Genomic DNA, 19,189 nt, shown 5'->3' with positions numbered 1-19,189 from the left:
ACCCCCCCCCCCCCCCCAAACAAACATACTTTTCCACAACCCATAACCAAGGAGGAGACATGGTCACCTGGTAACTCAGCTTATATTATGTTTTTATTTTGATCCTTAAAAAAGTATTTCTACAATAATGTTAGTACAGTACAGTCTTCATACTACAGTATCTTAAGTTATTTATTAAAGATTCTCCCCAAGTTTAAGGCCCTGGTATTAAAGTCTCCATTGACTTTTAAGAACAAATGAGAGATTATGTTACTGACTTTCAGGTAAACAAATGCAAACAGTTTCACACAGAGTATTGTGATTATCTTTGCCTACCCAAATGAACATAGGCCAAATGTTTCAAATGCTCATTTATATAGTCAGTTTTTAAAATCCATATTTATGCATAGTAGCCTATTTTTGTAGCTTTCCCTAGCTTCATGTTGCTTTTTCCTTTTTTTTTTTTTTTTTTTTAACTTCCTCAAGACAGAAAATGAACTTTCACATGATCTAGAGTCCATCTTCTTTTCCTTTGCTTCCAGAATTCTAGAGCATTTAGTTCACTCTCACTGGCCCTCTGTAATGGATACCTTCCAGTTAGGCTTTTGTCTCTCTACTCCAACGAAACTACCCTTATCGCAGTTATTCATGTCATATATATTGTCTCCCCATCCTCTTTCTCTGTTTATATCCCTAAGAGATCCTTTCAGTCCTTTCCCCAATGTCTCCCTTTGTAACCTTATTTCTTCCCAGTCATTCAAACACCACCTATCAGCCAGTTAGTCAAAAAAATACTACTCAGATCTCCTGACATCCCACCCTCAGTGGGATCCCAGTTTTTCTAGCTGCCTCTGCAACATCTGCTCTTCAACAACTACCTCAGCTTTTCCCCCTAAACCTTCTCCGGACTCTCTTCTCTGCATTGACAGAGAATAATTCCACTACCTTGACGGTCTTCCAGACTTTTCTTTTTCTTCTCCCTTCCTACACTCAACCCTTTATGTAAAGTTTCTCACTACATTTTGTTTTCTTCTGTTCAATATGTTCAAAATCTACCTCTCCTTTGTAGTCCCCAGTGATGAAGCATATTTTCCCTGTTGTGGGCAAATTCAATTTGATCTAATGTAACCATCTCCTGTTCCAATTCATAGTAAGGCCCCTTCCAACCCCTAACATCTATGAATCTTTCCCTTCTCCAAAATGTTTCTAAGAAAATCATATTCCTGTTATTTCAGCCATGACATCATGTGTCTTTGAATTATTTTATTGGCTTCCTTTCTCTTATCACATCAAATTCAAGCTCCTCTCATCCTCAACAAAAAGCCTGGCTTTTTAAAATTCCTCCTTTCCCATAAAAATGAGATGTTCTGCTGGAAGGCAGGAGGAATTTTCTGTAACTTAAGTAAGCCAATATAGGATGTAACACAGCCCCTTTCTTGCCCCTTACTAAGATTGCACATGGGTGGAGAAGGAAAAAATTTGGATCAAAATTAATGAAAAGAAACATATTGCCTTTGATAAAATACAGTGATTTTTCTGTGCCTAAACTGCCAACCAACCAAAACAAACCAACAACCAAATATAAATAAATTAAGGTATTTAAGAAAATTCTTACCAGTTTCAGGAGTTCTTACAGACAGTGGAAATGACGACTGATTTCCATGGCCCAGTCTAGTAAAAGCCCTTACAGAAATGTTGTAGGCAGTGTATGGTTTCAGTCCATGTAATAAAATACTTGTATTTGAGGTATTTTTAATAAATAGATCATTGGCATAATTGTACAAAACTTCATAATGAGTTATGATCCCATTAGGCTGATCAGGTGGTGACCATCTCAAGTTTATTTCTGTTGCAGTTACATCCAATAACTCTACATTCTGAGGTGGGGAGCCTGGTTCTGGAACAAAGAACACAAAAATTAAACATTTTTGAAAATTTTAACTGAATGCATATAGAAGTTCTCAAATATGCACATACTGTTTGGAAAATGTAGGTGTTGCTGCAGAGACACCCAAAGCTACAGGAGATGAAAACCATCTGTATTCTCACAAATGTTTTACCTATAACTTGGGAGGTTTCTGCCAGAAGACAATGGTCACCATGGGGAATATGACAGAGTGCATGCACATTTGCACAGCTCCACTAGACCAACTGTGCTGGCAAGGATGCTTGTGGCAGGTCACCTTTGGTGCCTGCCACTTTAAGGGCCACAACAGGCAGCAGAGCAGCCAGCAGGTGACTGTACTTCCAATCAGAAGTCACATGACCAGCAGGAGGCTGCCTGATTGGGAAGAGGGCCCAGATGCTAGAGATAAGAGGAGGTCCTCAGCAGTAGAGCCAGCAGTTGGGGCAAGCAGCTGGAGGGAGAACATTGCCCAGCTGGAGCTGTTGCTCACATAACATCTTGGAGGTACAGAGAAGGAACTATGGGGATGGAGGAGTCTCCAGTTCCTGAGGAATGACCTAAAACTACACCCTGCTGGAGTTGGATGGTGTGGTGGGACTGCTTGTGGCAGGACAGCTTCCAGAAAATGCCACACCTGTACCTCCCCAGTGAAGGGCAAGCATGGGTCACCAGATAGCCTCAGCCCCCCTCTGACTTGCACGTTACCCCATGGAGGGGAGACTAGGGGAGCACACCCTGAGAGAAAAGCACAGGGGCCCAGGCCCACTGAGTGGGGCCTGAGGCAGGACCCAGGCCCTTTGTGTGGGGCCTAGAGAAGGGTGCAGGTTTGTCCACAGACACCTGATGCCTGAGTGGGCCATAGGCTATGAGTGGTGTCCTGGCATGTCTGCGGACACCTGAGATGCACAGAGTGTAAGGCCTCATAGTCCCAGTGCGGGGGCAGAGTAATGCCCAGCAGCCATGTAGAGTAGGGCCTTATGGGGCCTGAAGGACTGCACATGAGCCAACAAGAGTAGGCAGAGTGGAGGCCCTAGTGAAAGGGTATGAACGGGGACCCTAGTGACAGGGCATGGGATACAGTACAAGGGAAGATTCTGAGCCATGTATAATGCCCTAGGCATCAGGGCATAAAATGGGCAGCCTCCCACATTATTACATTTTCTTTTATACATCAAGGCATGGCAGGAAAAAGAGGGCAGAATGTCCTACACAGGTGGGCAGGCTGACTTTGTGACTGGCCTTGTGATGTCTCCCCCATCTCAGTGTCAAGTTCCTTGTAGGAGACCACAACTCCTGAAGGGACCCTAGCAGCCTGCAGAAGGTGCAAATCCATCTACATGTACTTTCTATTAGCTGCTGGCTGGCAACAGAAAGCTATTTCAGTCAGAAAGATTATTATGTCAGTAAAAAGAAGAGGTTCTACAACACAGTATAGCTTTAAGTATGGACATACTTAGTTTTGCTTAGTTTTGATAGGCAGAATTATGCAACATAGGCCAGGCCTAAATCTAACCAGTTTTTACTCCAGCCCAATTTTCCCACAATATTACTGTAGTCCAAACTTTGATCATCTTATACCCCAAACACGGTAGCTTTTCTAGATTTTCTTTATTTAACTCCATGCAAACCCATCCAATATGAAGCCACAAAAGTCATCAATCTTGTCAACCACTGTACATCAAGCCTTTCTTCAGATCCCTTCCTCAGCTTCCACGTCCAATTCAAGCTATTTATTCATATGTTCATGGAGCTTAGCTCCTGCCTGTTTCTGTATTCTTTTTTTTTTTTTAAGCAACTCATCCTCTCATCACTAATCCCAAGAATACTTACAACTAGTCAGACTTCTGTACCTTCTTCCACACACACATTTTTTCATGATCCACCTACCTTGCCTGCACCATCTTCTCCTCCTCCAAATCTTTTCTCTTTGCCCAAGCAAAAACACAAAGAGTATAGCAAATACTTGCTTTTACATCTTGGAAAAATCTCAAAACATGCATTACTTAAAACAATATCTATGTTGGCATATCTTCTGTCTTCCAGTAATCCATCTGGGTATTTGTTGCCATTTCTCACATTTTAGTGGTCTAAACTCAGTGCTGATCAAGCTGTCAAATTACTATGGCTGATGCAACAGTCTCATCGATGTCAGCAGGATTTTGTGCAAGCTTAATGGTCTGATTGCATGAACAGGACCATAGATAGTTATCCTGATTCTTCTCCCACTTATACCAATTTTAATCTATTGCACTGGTTCTTAACCTTTTCAGGATCAGGGCACCTCTCTTCTTCCACCACTTTTTTGAAGGACTTAAATGGATATAAAAGTGCCTACCAGTTCCAATCTGGATTGCCACAGAATTTAGGCATTGAGAGTTAGGCACTATAATGCTTGACCTAAATCCTAATCCTGAGGTATCTAATGATTCTATGTGGTTTGTAATGCTTGGAGCTGTGTCAAACTAAATTACTTTTTGGAATGTAGGCAAATAAATTCCACCTGAGACCTGTTTAGATATCTATGAGTTGGATCTATCCCTCCTGAATAACCAGCTTTTCTAGAAAAGAGATATTCATATCTAGTGCAGGCATTTTGAACATACTATGATTGCTGACCCAAGGTCCGATACTGCAAGTAGATTTTTAACTGTCATACTACTCCATAGCTAGACTTGCTGTGTGTGTGACCTTAACATCACTGTACACAGAATTATACACAGATCTTAATGGTCATCAATCAGTAGTGAGCTCGATGGAAGTTTAGCCAAATCTCTGAATTGAACAGGCCCCATTCCCTACCCTCTCTCCCGGTCCCAGTCAATGGCTGCACCACCCAGCCCCAGTGTCCTTGCACTTAAAAAAAGCCCTGCATTCACTGGCTCCTGCCAGGCGGAGGGACGATCCTCACTGCCCCACACTGAGTGGGCAGCGGCTCTGCCATGAGTCCCCAGAGGCCCTGATGGCTGCTGCAGCAGCTGGTGAGTGCGGGGGTTTTTTTTGTTTGTTTGTTTTTTTTAAGTGCTGGGACATTGGGGCTGGGTGGGGCCAACCATTGATGGGGCTGGGAGAGTGGGTGGAGGTCAGGGGGCACTCAAGGGGCTGGGGGAGCAGGCAGGAGATGGGGCCTGGGGGGGGAAAGCCTCCCCATGGTCCCCCTGTCCCCTACTTACCAACATAGAGCCTGGGTCCAGTTCCCTGCAGCAGCAAGCAGGGACTGCCCAAATCTCAAAATCTTTCCCAAATTGATTTGGAGGCTGAATCAATTTGGACTTTTAATTAGTCTCCCGATTCAGTTTGGATTCGGGGATTTGGCCACTGAATTGGATGGAATCTCCTCCAAATCAAATCAGCAACCAAAGCTTCGCACAGCCCTACCAATTATGCCTTTTAAGAACCAGGAGGGCCTAGCGTTCTCAGAGGCTCAAATCCTTCCTACCTCTCTTGTGCTGTGTTGGACTAACTGCTTCTAATGCCCTTATATAACAACATTTAAAAACATTTACATAGATACTCCCTGCTATGATACGAAAGTCCTGAGGGAAAACAACTTCAAAGTAATGGGGAATAGACACACAAATGGTCCTCTCCTCTTTGCGACACTGGATGGCTATAGCTTTCCAAAGAGGGAAAAGTTCTGAGGCAGTGTGCCTGTGGCAGAGGGAAGGATCTCTTGCAAACCTGGATGCTCCAGAACACCTTCAGAATTCTCTCCTGTGCCCTGAAAGAAATGATGCAGCTCTCCACTACCTCAGAACCTGAACTAAAAAGCTAGCCATATCTATCTGATAGATGCACACGTGGTTAGTGGATTTGTCTGTTAATGTATTTAAACAATGAATAAAGAAACAAGCGAATTCATAACACCTCTTTTACTGCTGCTGGTAAAAAAGAAAATCCAAATAACTTGCTTAGTTTTATATATGTCATTTCTGTGATGCACTTCAAAATGTGGCCATGTCTTACCCTCCTAAACTAAAGTCCTAGTAAGTGATGGTGGATCTCTTGTTTCCTAGGCCCTATTCCACAAACATCACAGCTGCCACAACCCATAGTTTCCAGCCAAGGTAAAGCAGATAGAAAACTCCCCTTAGAAGAATGGTAACCCTTATGCGGTATGAATGTGCCTCCCAGAAATGTCCAAGGCAAAGGAAGAATAAACTATGTGCTGTTTGGGGTCATCCATACTGCTTTCTAGCCAGTCGAACACCACAGCTTCCTTATGAGTCATCTTATGCTTGACTCCACTGATATTAGTTTTAATATGAATAAAAGTTGGGAAGAACTTCAAGTATAGTTTAACTGGTTTAAACACTACCAATCAGGAGAAAATTATCCTTGGCTTGATGAGTTACTGTATCAATTCAGTAAAGCAAACTCAGCATTACTTGACACAATCCTTTTTTTCCCCCTCATAGCTGTATCTGTATGTTATAGCGTATATGTTTCTGAGAGACAATCCTGAAGAATTAGCTCATGTATACATGCTTATGACAAAAGGAAAATTATACTAAAAATACCAGTAATTGCTTTTACTGATAACTACCTGGCATCCTTAAAAGGTGGTTCGATATTTTAGACTGTGATCCTAACTTGTGTGTTGGATTATTTGTACATGAACCCAGTACTCTAGATAGGCACCTGGTTCAACAAAGAAATAAATGTTAGTGCAAAAATATGCTTACCATCTTCTGGTGTTCTTACAAAAATATCATTCTCTTCAGAGAGAGCACTTTCTCCCACAGTAGTGGATGCTGCTACTCTCATTTTATAATTTGTGTACTTTTCCAGACCTAAGAAGGAAAAGAAAAATCTTGAGTCTGTGATCAACACCATCTTTTCTTTTCTGTACATTTATTTCAGTATTAAAATGTGTATGTTTTAATATTTTAATCATTATAACATACATATTTTAGTGAGCAAACAGGGGCAGCAAAGAGAGCAATTTGCAAGCTGTTCACAGGGAGCAAGAGAAGGAAGGGAAAGAGGAAGAGGAGCCAGGCACAAGGTATTCTGTTTCTTGAAGGTAAGTGAGCCAGAGCTGTCTCTGTGTTTGGCTTGCTAAGTTTTTCTTTGGTGTGCTATGTGTTTGGGCATGCGCTCTAAACAGCTGGGAGTGCTACTAGCTGGTGACTGTGGCTTGTGTCTGACAAAATCCCTAACAAGGGGGCAGAGCCATTCCAGGCCCAGAAAGGTACAGAGGGAGACTCTCCAACAACCAGAGAGTGAGTGAACAGGGGCAGCAAATAGGACAGTTTGCAAGCAGTTCACAGGTCAGTTCATCACCCCACTCTTTGAAGGGCAATCTTTAAGGTAAGTTTTTTCCTTAAATAAGAGTAACTAACCTGCATATATTTAGCATAAGTAGCTAAAACTCAGCAGTTAGACCTACACCTAAGCCCCTTGTTCAGAGTCAGTGAAGAGTCCATCAGGGAGTTTGTCCAGAAATTCTCTCTCATCTTCCTTCACCATAGATTTGGTGAAAGGAAGCAGTTTAGCAGGGACAGATCAGTGGAGCAGATCAAAAATAACTACTGGACTCTGGGTGCATGGGTGAAGGGGACAGGGGCTCAAGCAGTTTTCTTCTTGATCCTTCCAGTCAAAGGGAACAGCCTGCATAAGAATAGATGCATCCTACAGATAAATGTATAACTGCACAGATGATGTTGCCAGCTGACCTTTGGCTTCTTCAAACATGGGATGTTGTTCCCAGAAGGACTGCTAGGAAGAGATAGGATCCACCTGACAAGGAGAGGGAAGAACATCTTCGCAGACAAGCTTGCTAACTTAGTGAGGAGGACTTTAAACTATGTTCACGAGGGAAAGTGGAAACTTCAGCAAATGATTTGGGAGAAGTATGAGTACTGCTTAGCCTTCCAGGGATGAAATCCGAAAAGCCAAAGTGCAATTGCAGTTGCAGCTAGCAAGGGGTGTGAAGAATAACTACAAGTATGTCAATAACAAAAAGATGATCAGGGAAAGTTTGGGTTCCTTACTAAATGGGGGAGGCAACTTTTTGACAGATGATGTGGAAAAGGCTGAAGTACTCAATGCCTTTTTTACCTCAGCTTTCACAGGCAAGGTCAGCTCCCAAACTACTGCACCTGGCAACAAAGTTTGGGGAGGAGGTGAATGGTGAAAGAACAGGTTAGGGACTATTTAGAAAAGCTGGACTTATATAAGTCCATGGTGCTGGACACAATGCACCCAAAGGTGCTGAGAGAGTTGGCTTATGTAAGTGCAGAGCCCCTGTCCACTTTCTTTGAAAACTCATGGCAATCGGAAAATGTCCTGGACAACTGGAAAAGGGCAAATATAGTGCCCTTCTTGGGAAGGAGGAGGATCCAGGGAATTATGGACCAGTCAGCCTCACCTCAGTCCCTTGGATGAATGGACTGTAAGGTGGATAGAAAACTGGCTGGATCATCAGGCTCAAAGGATAGTAATCAATGGCTTGCTATCTAATTGGAAGCCAGTATCAAGTGGAGTGTTCCAGGGGCTGGTCCTGGAGCTGGTTTTTTTCAATATCTTCATCAACCATCTGGAAAATAGGATGAGGTGCACCCTCAGCAAGTTTGCCAATGACACCGGGGGGGAGGAGTAGTAGAAATACTGGACGATAGGACTAGGATTCAGAGAGACCTCAACAAATGGAGGATTGGACCAAAAGAAATCTTGTAAGAACAAGAACAAAGTCCTGCACTTAGGACAGAACAAACTCATGCACCAGCTCAGGCTGGAGCCTGACTGGCTAAGCAGTAGCTCTGCAGGAAAGGACCTAGGGGTTACAGTGGACAATAAGCTGAATATGAGCTAACAGTGTGCCTTTGGTGCAAAGAAGGTTAACAGCATACTGGGCTGCATTAGTAGGACCATTGCCAGCAGATTAATGAATTATTCCTTTCTATTTGTCACTGGTGAGGCCACATCTGGAGTACTGTGTCCAGGTTTGGTGTCCACACTACAGAAAAAAATATGGACATATTGGAGAGAGTCCAGTGGAAGGCAATGAAAGTGGTTAGAGGGCTGGGGCACATGACTTGAGGGAAGGCTGAGGGAACTGGTCTTATTTAGTGTTTATTTAGGACTTAACTGCAGCCTTCAACTACCTGAAGGGTGGTCACAAAGAGGATGGAGCTAGACTGCCCTTAGTGGTGGGAGATGATGCAACAAGGAGCAGTGGTCTCAAGCTGCAGCAAGGGAAGTTTAGGTTAGATATTAGAAAAACCTTTTTTTGCCAGGAAGGTAGTAAAGTGGCTTCCCAGAGAGTTTGAGGAGTCTCCATCTTTAGAGGTTTTTAAGACCTGGGTAGTCTTGGCTTCGATGCTGTAGTTGGGGTGGTCCTCCTTTAAGGGGGTGGTCCTGCTTTGCTCCTGAGGTCCCTTACAACCCTAATTTTCTATAATTCTATCTTATTTCCTTCTTCATGCTAAACAGGTAGTTAATTTCATGAGAAGATGACTAGTCTTTGTTCAGTACTTTAGCAATTAATCCACCTGGAATCCTGCATGAGTATTTGTGTGCATGTGTACATGCATATGCCTACATAAGCATATACATGTTGTATAAAATTATGGTACTATAAGAATCGAAAATTGGTGTTTGAAAACTATTTTTATTGCTAAAAGAAAAGGTAATCTTAAAAGCAGAGAAAATTATAATTTTATAACACACAGTGGAAAAAAGTAAAAGAACTTGCACTAAAAAAACATTAACTCAGATTGTCATCCTTACACATGAAAAGCCAAAACAGTATATTGCTATGGAAAAAAATCCACGGGAAAACCAGTGAATACATTATCGATCATCATTCTGAAACAGCTGGAGTGAATAGGATTCATTTTACCTTAAAGGCTACCCTAAAACCTGTTAAACTGATTTGGATTAACAGAAGACTTCAACTTTCTATGAGGAGGTTATTTCTGGTCCTGTGCCCTCCTCTCCCATCAAACTCCCTTCGGGTCCTTGACCGCCTCTGCAGCCATATAGCCAAGAAGACTTCTAGCCATGCCAGACCCTGAGCCAAGAACTTTTATTACCTTTTCCAGATGATTTCCAAGAACCCAAAAAAGTATACAATAGGGCACCAGCACCACCCACTCCTCCCTTAATGTGTCACTGTACTCTTCCCAAACCTCCATTGGGTTAGTATCAAGAAGAGGACAATGCTCTGAAAGTGCTGCCCAAGGTCCCCTTTCACATAGAGTTCAGGAAAGAAAAATCTAGTCTGCCTACACTGTAAATACTGACACCTTTTAAAATTAGTGATGGTAAAACTGGCATGGCACAGTTGTAATTTATTTTTATGAAGCTACACTGTACCTGTTATAAATAAGCTGTTGTTTGTGGTTATCAAGTGGAATGTTCTCTTTGTATCCAGTTCCATTGCATAAACTGTATAATGAGTGATTTTTCCATTTGGATTTGCTGGAGGATCCCAATATAGCAAAACAGATGATGAGCTAATGTTTTTATAATGTATATTTTGTACTGAGCTTGGAACTAAAGAAACAAAGAAAAAAAATAAAAATCACATGTAGGAGCAATTGCAATGATAACAAAAACAAGAGGAAAAGGGGGAATCATTTACATCAAATTATTTCAGAGTTATAAACATGTACCTTGTTCACGTGTTCTAACTGAGAGAACAGCTGGTGGCCCTTCTCCAATCATAGTGAAAGCAGACACACTGATTGTGTAGTTTGTGAAAGGTAGAAGGCCTTTTATAACATATGACAGCTCTTCAGCTGAAATATCAATGGCATACTGGTTATCTGTCATTTTAAAAGGGAATAAAAACCTTTGTTATCCATTTGTAAAACTAAAGGAATTTTTGCAAGCTGAAATGTCCATGCAATATTAATACAGACATTTTCACTTCACTTTCAGGCCAACCTAGAAGGTAGATGTTGCGTTGTTTTGCAGAGACAAAGGAATGTCCTAACCCTTCCAATATGCATAGTCATGAAAAAAAAATTGGACTGGAAGGCTCTCAGAAGGTTATCTGGTTCAACCCTATGTTCAAGGCATGATCATCCCTGTCTAAACCATCTCATCCAAACAATTGTCTAAACCTACTCTTAAAAATTCCCAGGGATGGAAATTCCACAATCTTTCTAATCTGTTTGAGTGCTCATGGTTAGAAAATTTTTCCTAATATTCCAACCTATGTTTTTCTATTGTAATTTGAGACTAATGTCTTGTCCTGTTATTTGGGATATCAGAGGTTTCTACCCTCCATTATACCGGAGAGGCAGTGTTTAACTGAGTGTAAAATCACAGTTTGACCCTCTAGCTGCTGTTTAAATCTCTTACTGTAAAAAAATGTGGAGAAGCATTTTAAGCCTGTATTTAATGGGTCATAAATATCCATACTTACTAAAGAAACAATGTGCCATTGATAATTTAGAACAAGTGTACACACTAATGACATCACCATGTCACAGGGTCATCTCCACCTGTTTGTCACCCATACAGCAGAGTTATAACTTTTTGACCTATTTACCTTCAGTGACATTTGAAAACCTATTAGTCAAAAGGCTCAGAGAAATCAAGGTCTGTGAAGGGCCTGGAGATATGTTAATCCCCTACAATCACACCTGCTTTGGCAACTGTAATAACTGATTGTCTATGCAGCTTGGCTGATGGCTCAAGGGTGCTACTTTCTCTAGAAGGAAGGTCAGCTGGGTGACAAGGGGCTAGCTCCTGCCTGTGTGGCATTCTCATTTGCTTCAGAAGGTTATTTGGTAGTAAAAAAATCTGACTCCAGCAAATGACCCATCGATAATTTAGTTGAACTCTGTGCTAAAGATCATATTTGTGACAGTGACTGGGACTTTTTGAACATGGAGGTGGGTTAAAAAAAAAAAAAAATCTTAAAATTTACCAGAAGCTGAATGTAATTCTTCAGCTCCATCCATATTGGGCAAATTATCATTAGACAAACTCATAAATATTCCTGGGGAACCTGTTTGTATTGTGGAGAACATCTCGCCTGAGCCTTCATATAATCCAGTGGCTGTTTCTATTGTATTCCAGGTGAAAGACTGGATATTTTCATTTATTATATCTGGATCCATAGAATCAATCAAATACTAAAAGTAAAGAATACAAAAATAACTTAGAAACCATATGTGACACCATTAATTTGTTTTTCTCATTAGAATGCTTATTACTAGATACATAAAATATTATAAATGAATAGAATATAATAGTATACATTTATGAGACAAATTAGACTAATATATATTGTAGATGGAGCTCATTATGTTGGCCACAAATACAGCTGCCTGACACTGTCCATTAAAAGAACCTCTCTCAGATGCCTATAACTTTGCTCAACTAACTGCTCAAACAAATTTTCCATGTTTCCCAATGGAAATATTCCATGATGGCTGAGACGAGCTGAGTTCTTTTGTTAGTTTTAGAAAGTTTCAGCCCAAACAACTCAACAGTTTCTGAACACATAATTACAGAATCATATGTTGCTTTGTATTGTTAAAAATATCTTACAAATATTTCACTGAGAAGTTCTAGTGCCCCCATGTCTTAGAGTAAGATCCTGAAATTTAAGAGGGAATTACCCTAGTGTCACAGACATCCCATGCTCAGTAGTGACTTGTTAGGGTTTGGAAGAAAATTCTCTGATGATTGAATCTATACTAAGTATGTTCCAGGCCAAGGCTGCAAGAATGGCAATTGGCCTTTAAACTGAGAGGAGGGAGAATCTATCGTGTTATCTCCATGTTCTCCCTGTCGAATACAGAGAATGGGTTACAGATTGCACTACATGGGAGTGAAAAGGAGCCAGAATATTAAAAGAAACAGAGGGGAGTACAATAGGAGCCAGCAGGGTAGCTAGGAGTAGGGGAGGGAAGGAAAGAGGACTGGAATATATTTATGTGCAAAGTGGGGAGCTGGAAGAAGGCAGGGGATACAGGCATGGATAGGCACAAAAAACAAAGGGACAAGAACCGGGAAATTCAAAGAAGGATAGGAGAAGACTATCAGAACCCAGTGGGTGAATGGTAGAGAGCAACAGAAGGATGGGAGTGAGATATGGAGTTAAACAGGGATGGGCAAAGGGTCAACAGGATACAATCTATATCCACCAGAAACCATTCTCCTATCCAGAACCTGGGACTGAACCTATGAATCCCGAGTCTGTACATCAGTCACTGTCAGCTGTGGCCAAGTCTTCACTGTCAAAAAGTATGAATTTACAGCAAGATAACTAACATGTATTGACTAACAAGATCCTGTACTGGTGAGGTACAAGTATCCTTACAAGATACTTGCTGAGGTCAACCACAGGCAGAGATAAACAGCACAGGCCTTTGCAGTAATCCATATGAGTCATCCTGCTGAAAAAATATACTTTGTGGCAGCGAAGAAACAGGTTTTGTCTCTTGTACTTGGTCCTGAAAAGATAACAGCCACTAATGCTGTCAGTTACTACTTTAGGTAAAAAGGTAACAAATCTAAAGGTCCAAATACCGATAAAGTATATAGTTAGGATCAACATTTTTCATATAATCCAATGTTTGCTTTTATTTTCTGTTGTTGGGTTTGTTTGTTTTTTTCAATTTGGAAATCACATCCAATACATCATAAAAAAATAATGCTCAAAAGCCAATGCTACATTAGGAACTGCTAAAATTTTAATAGTCTTTGCTACCTTAATTTGGCTCCTAGTATCTATGATGTATGGTACAATCTTTAATTACATGAACACATACAATTTTTTTTCCCAAAGGACTCTTCCCAAGTTTAATAAATGAGCAGTTGTTCATTTTTATTCTATTTCATGTGTGGTTCCAGGCACAGCATTCAATTTGAAAACAAACTGTTCTCAAATCTCCATCAAATTAGACTATAATCCCTGTTTATGCAGAACATCTTGGCTAGGAACAGACGTTCAAAAAGCCGGAGCCTGAACTGATTCAACCTTTGATTCAACTGATTCAACCTTAGTCTAACCTGGCTAGGCTGAACCAGTTCATAACTGGACAAACATGCTCTCTGCACTGAGGCAATGTGGGCACATGTCTGCAGTTGCTCAGGCCAGGATCCAGGGCGTGCTAGAGTGGCCCTTGTCTGCAGGGAAGCTGTACTGGGTGTGGGGGGGTGCATGGCCCACCCAGGTTGAACTGGCCAGAGAGGGGTTTAATCCCCTCCCCCAATGCCACTGGCAGGGACTGGAGCCGGGTAGGCCCGGCACTCCCCCCTCACTCCCTGCCCAGAATAGGCTCCCTGGCTGTCCCCTCCGTTGGAGGTTGGAGGAAAAACCCCATCCCTGCCCAGCCATGCTTCCTTCCTGCTGCTGCAGCAGGAGGCTGGTGGCAGGGCCCTTATTGGGGACAGCATCCCCTGTCATATTGCAGGGGACCACGAGCCCCTTCCCAGTGAGGGGCTGCGCTGCAAGGCTGGCAGAGCTGCAGCCAGCTGTGTGCAGCAGTGCTGGGGTCCCAACTAGGCCAGAGCCCTGCAAGCCCCCCCACAGTGCTCCACAGCACAGCCCCCACTGGGAAGTGGTTTGCTCCGAGAAGCCATGACAGGCTGCTGCCCATCATGGTTACTCACCCACTGGTGGTTTCTCCAGCTGCCTCAGAGCAAGCCCCTCCTGGCTGGAGGGGGCCTATTCAGCCTCTGGCACCAGAACACGGTTTGCCCAGCCGGGCTGCAGCTGCTGGGGCCAGTGGCTGAATAAGCCCCTCTGGCCAGGAGGGAGCTGGCCCCAGCACACAGCTGCGGAGGCTAGAGCCCAGCCCGGCAAACTGCGCTCTGGTGCCAGCGGCTGAATAAGCCCCCTCCTGCCAGGAAGGAACTTGCCCCAAGCACCAGAGCTGCTGTAGCATCTCCCTGCTTGGGGCAAGCCCCTCCCGGCCAGCAATTGAAATAGCCTCTCCGGCCAGGAGGGGCTTGCCCTGAGCAGGGAGATGCTGCAGCAGCTCCAGTGCTCAGGGCAAACTGTAAACCGTGCTCTGGTGCTAGTGGCTGAATAAGCCCCCTCGAGATGTGTGGGGCTTGCCTCCAGCACAGACGAGTGGCAGGGACTGGGCCGAGCCCCACCCAGCATCTGGAGCAGCCACCAGTAGTAACCATGGTGGCTTCTTGGAGCGAGCCCCTTCCCAGTGGGGGCTACGCTGTGGAGTGCTGCGGGGGACTTACGGGGCTCTGGCCTGCTCGGGACCCCTGTGTTGCCACACACAGCTGGCTGAAGCTCTGTGAGCCGCATGACACAGCCCCTCACTGGGAAGGGGCTCGTGCTCCCCCACAGTATGACAGGGGCTGCTGCCCCCAATAAGGGCCCTGCCGCCAGCCTCCCACTGCAGAGAAATTAAAACCCTCTCTGGCCAGACCTTTGCCTCTGCCTGTCCTTGCTGGGACTGGGGATCTGAGGGGCAAGGCCAGCTTGGCTGGGCCAGGGCAGACAGCCCCACCCAGCCAAGAGAGCATGCCGGGATGCTGAGGGTCTCTGATTTACCTCAAACCATCAAAGGCCTAGGACAGACGATCCATAAACTGGTTTGAGCCAAATCAGTTAAGTCTGATACTACATTCAACCAGGTTTTTCTCAAACCGGTTTCAACCATTTTGAAACTGGTTTATGTACACTGCATGTCTGTCCTGTTACAGGTTTAAACCAGTTTCCGATCACTTAAACTGGTTTATGTGTAATGTCTGTCGCTGGTCCTATTGACCATAAATGGAGCACCAAGAACAAAAAAAAGAGTTGAATGTTTCCGTCAAAATCTGCTGTGATCATTTTTTCAAGTCTAGGATATGTAACAACCCATCTAGAAATATGGTATACTGTCTAATACTGTCTAATCCTATATTCACTTTGGATGCTCCAAACCCCAACTGAGAAGTCAATGGACTTTTCATTGGTCTTCTCATATTCAGATCTTTTTGCTTCCTTTGACTAAAGTACATCTGCAGTATAGCATTTAATAAACAGTTCAATATGTTAATAAGATAACCTTTTATTTTCTTATTTGCTAAATTATTATGAATGCAAATTAACTTCACTGAAAATACTGTCCTATGGAAAATTAACTTCTATTGTTCTGAAAGCGAGTCAAGATTTTAAAACTATTTAACATTCATCAATAGTTTACTAATTGTATTATTTTCATGAAAGGCTTAACCCTGAAACATTACTTCATTTTCTTCAGTGGAGCAATATAATCCACAGACTTCCCATGCAACCTTTCACAAATCATGTAATAACGGAGCTGGTTGAAAAGCCAGCAAACAAGTTCATGATTTTCTTTTTAAATTATATAGGTTTTTCCAACAATAATAATAATAATAATAATAATAAACCAATTCATACTAGTTCCTATTGCATGTTGACCCCTCCTCAAAAAATTGTGAAACTCTAATATTTTTTTCATTCTCTTAATAGAAAAATGAAAAATTTGAGGAAAAATTTCATCAAAAAAACCTAAGTTCAGTTAATTTTGATCACCCCCATTTTATATTTCTATGCCTCTGTTTCCTATCGGTAAAAAGGAGTTAATAAAAATGTATTTCTGTAAATTCTTAAGAGCATGAATGCATATTACAGATTTGTACAAAGCCTAACAATAATCTTATTCTTAGCAGCAGCCTCAAAAGATATTACTGTAAAATATATAATAATTGAAATATATAATAATTTATTCAGGTTCAGATTAAATATTCATTTTCAAAACTATACTCTTTCATGACAATCACTATTCCTAAAAATAACTTGTAACTAATACATCTGGAGTCAGCAATTAAAATACCAATTTAAGAATCCTATTAAAAATAATTAAAAAAAAAACTATGATGATATATAAAAATGTAAGTTTTTGTTTACAACCATGTCATTAAACCTAGATTATAGATGACAGAATCTAGGCCAGATTTATCTGAAGTTGAGAAAATGGCTAATATGAATATTTGCAAAGCAAGAAGTTGTGTGGGCAATATCCTTTACTGAACAAATTGCATAGTTGTAATAAATTTAGAAAGACAAGCTTTCAAGTGCTAAGCACTCTTCTTTGGGTCTGAAGAAAAAAAATATGAATACGCTTGCCTAAATTTACATGAAGGATTCTTTACAATATTACTAGTAATAAAAGCAAAATTATATAAATGTCCAAATGGGCAATCCTATCCTTTACAAAATATTTGCTCATCTGTAAAGCCAAACCACATTAGTGATGTGTGTATGGAGCTGCATTGTAAAAACATTTTACATCAGCTGAATCTAGAAAGGGTGAAAACATGCTTAAACTTCAATTAACCATAGAAATGAAGGAAAAAAATCAATGCAAAAGTAATGACAATTAATCAGCGGAAACTAATTTCACAATTAAAAAGATGAGGGCATTCACAAGAATAAAATAATGCAAGTAAAAACAACAAAACAAAAAATAAAGTACCTTAATTTTTCCTGTGAGAATTGTATTTTCTAGATGCTCTCCTGTATTCTGAACTATGACTGTAACTCTATATTGAGTAATAATTCCATTTGGTTGCTGTGGTTTTTTCCAAACAATTTTTATGAGTGTGGCTTCTACCTCTACTAGTTGTAAATCAGATACAGCACTTGGAACTAAAACAAAAGAAAAAGCTTATATTAAATGCCATCTCCAATGGTGAATTTATTTAAAGACTGCCAGTCATTTTCTAAATGTTATTATTAACTTTCTCAGCCTACTAAGCAAGACCAAGTAAGATTTTAATCAGATTTGAAACTGAGTTGTTCCAAAGCGATCACCAAGTTACTTCAGATATTTTTTTTTCTAATACTGACTTAATCACATTTTAAAAACATGCAGCTAGCTATAGGATACTGAGTTCTGTGATATGACTGTACACACATGGCCAGGCAATGAACTAGTGTAAATCAGTGTAGCTCCATTAAAGTTATGGGAACTATACTGATTTATACCACTTTAAAATCTGGTGCAGAGTGTAAAAATTTGAAAAAAAGTATTATTTTTTTATTATTTTTCCAGAAGCAACAATGTAAAAGAAACCTGACAAATAAAAAAAATATATAGATCAGAGACAGAATAAGGCGAGAGCTCGACAAAACCCCGGCATTTTCAGTTTGCATGAAATTTTATTTTGTTTTAAACCAAAAATTTTCAAACTTCCATGAAATGTATTTTATTTTAAAGACTATTTTAGTTCCTGAAGAATGGAATATGTTCCACGAACCTGGCATGTGCTCAGTGAAATTGACATTCTTTTTACATTAACAAAAATGCCAGTTCTACTGAGCAGCAGTAGTGGCTCCCCACAGCCCCAGCCACCACTGGCTAGGCTTGCCATGGTGACCTTCTCTTGGGCTCTCCAGGAAGTGTAGGGTGGGCATGGGGCAGGGTCCGTGGTGACAGCAGGGGGTTGAGGACATGTGCCTAGTAGCCAGTCAGGAGTGGCCTGGATGCTCCATAGAAGGAAGGATTGGGCCCCTCAGCTGCTGATGATGCCGCACTCTGAGGGGCCTGATCCTTCTTTCTACGGACCACCCCTGTCTCCACTGCCTGGTCTGAGATTCCCTGCCCCTGCCTGCCTGTATTTGCACTGCCTTGGGTCTGTGACAGTCTGGAGCAATGTGACAGGGGGACACACCAGGGCTGGGTCTCACATCGGCCTGCCCACCTGTCTAGAGCAAACTGCCCTGGCTCGCCTGCCACAACTTGATGTAATAACTTGGTATAAGTGGGAGGCTGCCCATTTTACTGCCCCGATGCCAGGGGGCACTATACTCATAGCTCTGACCTTCCCTTACCATGTCCCATGCCTCGCAGTGGCATCATAAGTTCTTAATGGCTCTGGCCCCACACTGGGCTCCATAACATTCAAGTCGGGATCTAGTTGGGGTCCATCCTAATCAGGCAGTTACTCCACCCTCATTCTGGATTGTCAAGCTCTCTGAACCCTTCTCCCCCTCATTAGTAGCCCCCCTCTCTGGGACCTTTAGCCACACAGGCCCTGGCCCTGGCTCTAGGCCAATCAGAACCCCAGGAACCCTGGCTCTGGGTGTCCTTTGCGGGGGGCACCGTGGTCCTTTTGACCCTTCTGGCCCTGGCCCCAGCTGGGGGTCCCTCTGGTCAGGTCTCTGAGTAACTAGCCCACTCCAACTCAAATAGGTCTGCCTTCTTGGACCCCTCCAAACACAGGCCATACACCTCTTCTGTCCCAGGTCTCTGATAACAATGTCTGGACTCCCTGCCTGTTCCTACTCTGGGTCAGTCTCTGCCCCCTCCCTTGGGCTTCTCTCTCTGCCCCTTTACCTGGGCCACCAGGGTCTTCTTGCAT

General features: G+C 42.2%; 1 protein-coding gene across 6 annotated transcripts in view; it reads right to left on the bottom strand.

The window, feature by feature from the left end:
* The window catches only part of PTPRQ (protein tyrosine phosphatase, receptor type Q), a 245,877-nt gene that overhangs the window by 137,602 nt on the left and 89,086 nt on the right, over positions 1-19,189 (bottom strand). For all 6 annotated transcript variants that reach the window (XM_019514795.1, XM_019514789.1, XM_019514790.1 and 3 more), the window contains exons 26-31: positions 17,302-17,474; positions 11,769-11,976; positions 10,504-10,656; positions 10,205-10,384; positions 6,568-6,675; positions 1,595-1,876 (exon numbers count right to left, since the gene is read on the bottom strand). In XM_019514795.1, coding sequence (XP_019370340.1) covers positions 1,595-1,876; positions 6,568-6,675; positions 10,205-10,384; positions 10,504-10,656; positions 11,769-11,976; positions 17,302-17,474 — 1,104 coding nt within the window. The remainder of the gene's footprint in view (positions 1-1,594; positions 1,877-6,567; positions 6,676-10,204; positions 10,385-10,503; positions 10,657-11,768; positions 11,977-17,301; positions 17,475-19,189) is intronic.

This window comes from Gavialis gangeticus, unplaced genomic scaffold (assembly GCF_001723915.1).
Source record: "Gavialis gangeticus isolate Ggan-Ray unplaced genomic scaffold, GavGan_comp1, whole genome shotgun sequence".
NCBI classification, from domain to species: Eukaryota; Metazoa; Chordata; order Crocodylia; family Gavialidae; genus Gavialis; species Gavialis gangeticus.
The sequence above is the reverse complement of the archived record's forward strand: the minus strand, read 5'-3'. Positions and strand labels throughout refer to the sequence as shown.